This window comes from Egretta garzetta, unplaced genomic scaffold, assembly GCF_000687185.1.
Source record: "Egretta garzetta isolate BGI_Z169 unplaced genomic scaffold, ASM68718v1 scaffold445, whole genome shotgun sequence".
Classification (NCBI taxonomy): Eukaryota; Metazoa; Chordata; class Aves; order Pelecaniformes; family Ardeidae; genus Egretta; species Egretta garzetta.
This window is the reverse complement of record NW_009259855.1, coordinates 1,157,570-1,164,104: the sequence shown is the minus strand read 5'-3', so window position 1 is coordinate 1,164,104 and position 6,535 is coordinate 1,157,570. Positions and strand designations below refer to the sequence as shown.

At 47.3% G+C, this 6,535-nt stretch overlaps 1 protein-coding gene across 1 annotated transcript in view; it reads right to left on the bottom strand.

The window, feature by feature from the left end:
* Positions 1-6,535, bottom strand: part of ACE2 (angiotensin I converting enzyme 2) — a 24,509-nt gene that overhangs the window by 4,682 nt on the left and 13,292 nt on the right. The window contains 5 exon segments of the mRNA XM_009639962.1: positions 3,099-3,157; positions 3,504-3,676; positions 4,041-4,163; positions 4,823-4,921; positions 6,505-6,535. The exon segment at positions 6,505-6,535 is cut by the window's right edge and continues 5 nt beyond it. Of these exon segments, the coding sequence (XP_009638257.1) occupies positions 3,099-3,157; positions 3,504-3,676; positions 4,041-4,163; positions 4,823-4,921; positions 6,505-6,535 (485 nt within the window).

Here is a 6,535-nt window from a genome sequence, read left to right as displayed (position 1 = left end):
AGCCCCACCCGGGCAGCCGGCGGAGGGCAGAGGCTGTGCCAGCTCGGGCTGCTCCCCCTGGCAAGGGCCGAAGCTGCTGGCCACTTTTGCCTTGGCAAATGCCCCCGGCTTTCTCCTGCTTGCTGGGCGGCGGGTGAAGCCCCGCGCTGAAGCGCTCCCGTTGTTACCGCCGCTGTCTCCGGCAGCTGGCAGTGTTCACCGTCACAGCCTATGATGCTCTTGTGCAGGGCTTCTCAATTTTTCATTTCTCCCCAACGTCTTTAGGCTCTGCAGTGTGCTTTTTTTTTTTTTTTTTTAACCAGGAGCTAATTGAGCTTGATTCCTCTACTGCTGCTTTCTCTACTTAGCATCTTAGCTTTTTAATCATTTATTTGCTTCCGCAGTGTATATTTTGTCTTTTTAAGTCTGATGTATTTTAATTGCCACTGTGCCTCTCAAGTGCCTTTACAAATACCATTACAGGCTGCATGGATGGGGAGCACCTAGCTGGCTTCTGATCTTGCATTTGAGTAATGACTGCTGCCCGCGCGCCTCTCAGACTGCCCACAGGCATCTCAGAAGCTGACCTTGGTGCTCGCTCTTCGTTACAGAGCCTGCTCGGCCTTTCAGAGCGAAATGAACTTTACCAAGTGCCTCTGCTCTCTAATAGCGTGTTCCCTGCAAGATCCCACGTGTGGCTTGAAAGACAGCGTAAGTCTAGCCTCTAATTCAAAAAAGGGTTTTCCATTGTAGAATACATCAAAACACCTGCAGGCTGACAGCTCTCCATTCCCTAGCACCATCTTATGTGCTGGCCTTTCACAATGCAATCACACGTATATAACATTGACCCAGAGCGGAATTTTGAATTAATGGTTGAAGAGGGGTCCCGTTTTCAAGTGGTGGTCAGGGGACTGACACTCCTGGAACTCCTCTATTTTAAATAAGGCAGATCCCAAGTGATTCGTTGGGGGTCTTGAAGCAGTTTCCCTTGGGAGGGCACTTTCATAAAGCCCCAGCTGAAGCAAAGCTGTGGGTATTTCAGCCTCACCAGCTACACTGGTGATCCTGCCATGCTAGGGCTGCAGCTTTAATCTCATCAGCCTGAAAACAATTAGCAGGGTAATTGCAGCAGCACACTCTCCAGCACAGCTGGCGTAAGCCCATCCCTGAGTCTGGATGCTTAATTTGCCAGAACTTTGGGCTGTTGAATCTTCCCTGCTGGTAACAGCCAGGGTATGTAGCTGAGAGGTGCAGGACTGCCTGCGTCCACTGCAGCTGCCCCCACTGCCCCCCCCTCAGTGAAGCTCCCTCTGCAGAAGAGGGGGGGTCTTTTCCTTTCTGCTCTATCCACTGCTAAAGAGCAGAAATGCAAAAAGATTTGCTGGCATACTTTCTGCTGTCCTAATTGTGCGAAGCAGCTCGAAATACATCTTAAGCAAACAGTTGCACTGGGTTTCCGGCTTCTGTGCACTCTGGGACGTGTAAAGCAGCCAGAACACATTGCTCTTCGTAGCCGGGCTGAGATTCCTGCCCGAGGTCCCCCCTGCCTTTTCTCTGTGCCAGTTCATGCATGTACCATTACCCGCTGCTGGCATACGAGCATTCAGAGTCATGTCCCCGGGAGCTCAGTGTAAGGAAAATCTGTGGGGAAGCAGAAAGCTACCAAATGGAAAAGGTTTCTTGCAAGTTGGTGATGTGGACAGGTTTTGAGAGGAAAATGCATGGCTTGCTTTTCAGAGCTTAGGAACCTACCGTCCATACAATAATTCAAATTAAGTAATCTGTATGAGATTGTTTTACAGCTGCTCAATTGCACAACAAAAGACCATGATGGCAAAAGGCAAGCATAAAAATGGTATTAAGATAAACATTAACCATAATGACTAATAAACGTGTTGTAATATGGAACCTTTTCATGCTGTTGATATCAGTTTTGAATTGTATCTAACTCGACTCAGCGGTCTAGGAAGCAATAAAATTCCAGTGGGGCTCGCATGTGAGAGAGTGATAGAAGCGGGAGCATCAATTCATATGAAAAATGAGCCCACGGTATTGTGTCCTTGCTAGCCCAACAGGCTCCAACGTGCAGGTCTAAATGACCTGCCTGATGACATACTCGTTCTTGGAAAATTACTAATGTTCTGCAAGGTGAAAATGGCTATTAACAGGAATGGAGTGTCTGCACTTAAGCCTTCTATGCTGCCTCTATGAGATTAGCATAAAGAGGCCCAGCTAGAATCAGGAGCAGATTTTCAGCCTGGGTTAAGCAGATGGGCTAAGCTGATGCTCTGTTTAAAATCTTAAAAGCCAACTTCGGCTTTGATGAGTTTTTTTCGGTTGCTGTAATACATTCCATCGGACCAGCTGGTCTAACTGGGGAAAGCAGACAAGCTCTCGGGAATGAAAGCCCTTCTCCTCGTCTGAAACAGAAGCAGCTGCACTGCCCCACGCAATCGTCACAACAAAGCTGTCTCTGCACAAGGGTTGGAGGGCAGGGAGGCAGCCGCATCTATCAGGGCCTGGAAAGATTACGGCAAACAGGCAAACAAAGATCTACAAAGGAATGCTGACAGAAGTGTTTCAGTGTGAAATCAAGAGCATCTGAGAATAGAGAGTGGGATTCAACCCCGCTGCTTTAGCCCTACATTTAAATGTGAAGTAGCTGCTCTGCTAATAACTTCTGAAGGCAGCCACCATAGCCATGATAATGGAAATTAGAAGAAATTAGGTAAAGAGTTTATTTAGACACATCAGCATAGCTAGGAAAAATAGAGCTGTTTTCAGGTACATGGGCTCCCCTATGCTAGCCCTCCAGGCCTGTCCTGCAGCAGGTAAAAAATGATCAGTACCTCCACAGAATAATTCAACTCATCTAGCTGAGATGTCTTAAAACGAGTGGGATTGCTCCCTTGAGGGGTCCCTCCACTAACTGTAGAGGGAGTCTTGACCACAAACTCAGGTGAGCCATCTTTCATGTCATAACCCTTCACCTGCCCTGATGCCACTCTTCAGACACGACGGTCAGCTACACCCTGCCTTTATTTTCTGAGAGCCATTAGCACAACATCTCTGTTGCCCGAGCAATGGGAAGAGTGCAACAGCGCAAACACACTTACCGCCTGGTCCCCCAGTGCTGACTTCAGGCTGATGCGCACTTTGATGGCATTGTTATAATCTGGTTTAAAAAGAAACAAGGGCCGTGTCAGAGCTGCGTCGAGAGAAAGTCTGTCCCTGGGAAATGCTGGGGTTGGCTTGAGTTTCCTTACAGGTTCCCCTGCTCCCCCTGGCCAGCTTGTTGGGATTGGGCGAGGCTGTGACAAACCCCACCTGTGGTGACTTCTCCAGCTTCCACCACGAGGAAGCCAATCTGCCTTCCCACGAGTGAAACCTACTGCTCGGTGTGTATTTCCCATAACCCTGCCTCCCTGGGAGAAGAGCCTGCAACAGGAGAGAGGGGCTTTGCTAGTCAAGGATTGTAGGGACTACAGAGTGTCCTTAATTCACCCACAAGCTGTACGTACATGGAGCCCAGTCTGTTTTCCAACCAATGTATCTGCCAGAATTGTTTTTCTGCAGCCACTTATACAAAGGTTCAAAGTAGTGGAGCAAGGGCATTGCATTCATGTATTTCTCTCCTGTTATGTTTTCCAGTGCTTGAGTCCAGGGCTTGGATCTGCCTAATGCAAGGAGTTGTCTGTGTATGTGGAAGGAGAGGTAATACATGTTATTGCCATGTTCCATCTAGACATCTAGCAAAAAAAAATCTGAGATCAGTATCAAAGCTTTCTTTTTTTGCTTCTGAATTCCCTCCTTCCTCCCATCATTCTTATTAATAAAAATAACTTATTTTCTCATTAACAGACAATGTAACCTCTGATGTTTAGATCCCCAGTGGATATAAATTTAGCCAACTTGTCAAAATAAACTGAGTAGATATGTGCTAAATTTTCAAGCTAGGTTCATTCTTGATCCAACCTCATTGACTCCAGAAGCTTTCAAGGATGAATTAGGCTTTGTTATACTCTGATTTATTATGTGTGAGAAATTTGCTTTGTTACCTCAAATTCCGACCAGCTGCTGTGGAGTTGGTAATGTCACATGTGTGAAGAGGGCCAATGTGGTTAGCTGTCTTGCAAAGTGCCTCTTGAAACTGGAACTGATAGATGGTCCGGGTGTAATACCTAAAGGAAGGGCAGGGAGAAGGAAGGCACAGGTTTTGTTAGTCATCTGGCAAGGAAACCTGCAAGCCCTTGGCCTTTGGAAAGCTCTGCTGTGCCAGCTGGCGCTCCTGCTTGGGAGGCTGCATTGCAGGGAGAGAGGCCAGCTGATATTTATAGGCTATGCTAACTCAGATTTAACAAAATGCCAAGATCAAATGCAGCAGAAAAGCCCAAAATCTGTTTGCTGCCACATAAACCAGGAGTGAGTAAGGTTTTTAAAAGCCCAGGTGTCCGCTCCGGCTGAGCCCCCTGAAATGAGATGGCTGGCACACGGGGGACATCCAGAGTTAGTTGCTTCAGAGATGTATGTGCATGGCCCAAATGACAGTGGTACGGGGCATGCTGTCTCCCCAGGAGGCAAGCACCTCATACAGATGGGCTCCTGATGGTTTGATGGCATCACGGAGCTTCTCTGCTCGGCAAGAAGCCTCCTCGCTGCTCAGAGGTTGCTATGGAGCAGCCCCTGATGTCCAAATTGAAACTTGCACTGAAACCAGTGACCTTCAGTCAGGACTTTAAACAAAATAAAATTGTGTCCTGAGATGCTCCAGTAGATGTTTTAGGTAGTCAGGGCTTGTTCTGTACCCAAAATGTAAGTCATGAATTAAACACTAAGCTACCTTATGAATGAGTAATCATTGGCCACATGAAACAGCACTGCAGGGTCGCAATAGGTTTCATCATGAGGGACTGGTTCAACAACGCCAACTATTTCTCTCCTGGGGATGAAGCAAAAACACGGGATTTCTGTTAGTAGATAATAAGGAAAAACAATCTAACTCTGCTCTTCCTCTATGTTGTCTGATACGTATGGGCACCTCTCTCACTTCCAAACAGAAGTCCATACAGCTCCCAGTAACCCCAAATGAGTACTGCTCCATAGCTGGGGACCACAGAGAAGTAGCTGCTTTGGAACTGGTAGTGCAAGGAAGGGATTTGTGTGATAGCAGGCTGTGCAGGGAGTAATTAGTGGTATGAAGTCATCTACAAGACATGAGCTTCATGCACACCCCTTGTGCCCTGGGACATCCCAAGTTTGGAGACCAACACTTGCGTTTTTGTCCTGGGTAAGTGCATGCAGAGACCGGGTGACCCAAAAGGTACATGGCCTGCTGTGCCACTGGGCTGGAGATGAGGTCCCTCTTTATTTTCCTCCCCTGAGAGTGTGTTTCCTGAGCGGTACTATGGAAACAAAGCCATGCCCTAAATTCTGAAAATGGTAATAAGTTTACATGGAAATATTTTCTGTAAACCTGCATTTCAAGGTCTTGTTCCAGCAGAGAGCTTTGTGGTGCCGCTACAACAGATGTGATAAGCTTCCCTGAACAATTTGTCATTCTCTGTGTCTCTGGCATCTCTGCTACTTTTGAATAAATCAAAGCTGACTGATTTTTACAGTGGGTGAGGAGGCTTGCTTATACCAAGTTTCATTACAGATTTTGTTTGCTGATGGAGGCTCGCTGCATTCGTGTTAGAGTGCAGAATCCATTTTCAGTGTGGGGCTTGTTTGGTTCCTTTGCATTTTTCTGCCCCCATGTTAACCAACCCGGGAAATAACAGACTCCAGTCTGAATCAAACTGCTTTTTAATCTTGAGCTCCAAGGTGCTGAAAACAGATTGTCTGGTGGGCATGATCTGAAAAGGCACCTCTGGATGTTACTTGCCAAGGGAACTGTATTTTCTTGAACAAGAAGGGTGGTATCTTAATACATATGAAAGGAAAGAGTTAGCCTGGAGTCTTTCAGACAATTTGCCTCCAAAACCACTCTAGAATGGGGAGGAAACGCAAAGCATAGAAATGTGCATAGATATTTGGTAGACTGAGATCTGTATGCTTCTCAGGGTGGCAAGTATCTTCACTTTCTACTCATGCTTAAGGAGGCGGGGAGCAAACCAGAGCATATGCCTGATGAGACTTTGGGAAAGGCTGAGCTACGAAGATGTCTTGGGGCACACGTCGGGGGGACAGCAGTGTTGATCCTGGGACCTGGAACACCCCGTGCTAAGGCCATGGGCTGTCTTTATCAGTGAAGCTGACATTAGAAAAGAGGAGAAAGTCTGCCGAGAGGCAGGGTAAACTGCCCAGGGCTGCGCACAGTGCTAATGGGGGTACATGGCCTGTGAGACATCGTCTACACCACGTTGGGTATTTGTGGCTGGCACTCTACTGGGCTTTGTAGAAACACCCTGAGAGACAGATCCTGCCCTATGGGGGCACAGGCACCTCGGTATGTTGAGGAACTACAAAGGGTTGGTTTTGCAGGTTCATTTGCAAAAAATCCTCCTTGTTTCTCAAACTTACTTCATCTCCCACCACCGCTTCATCCATTCCT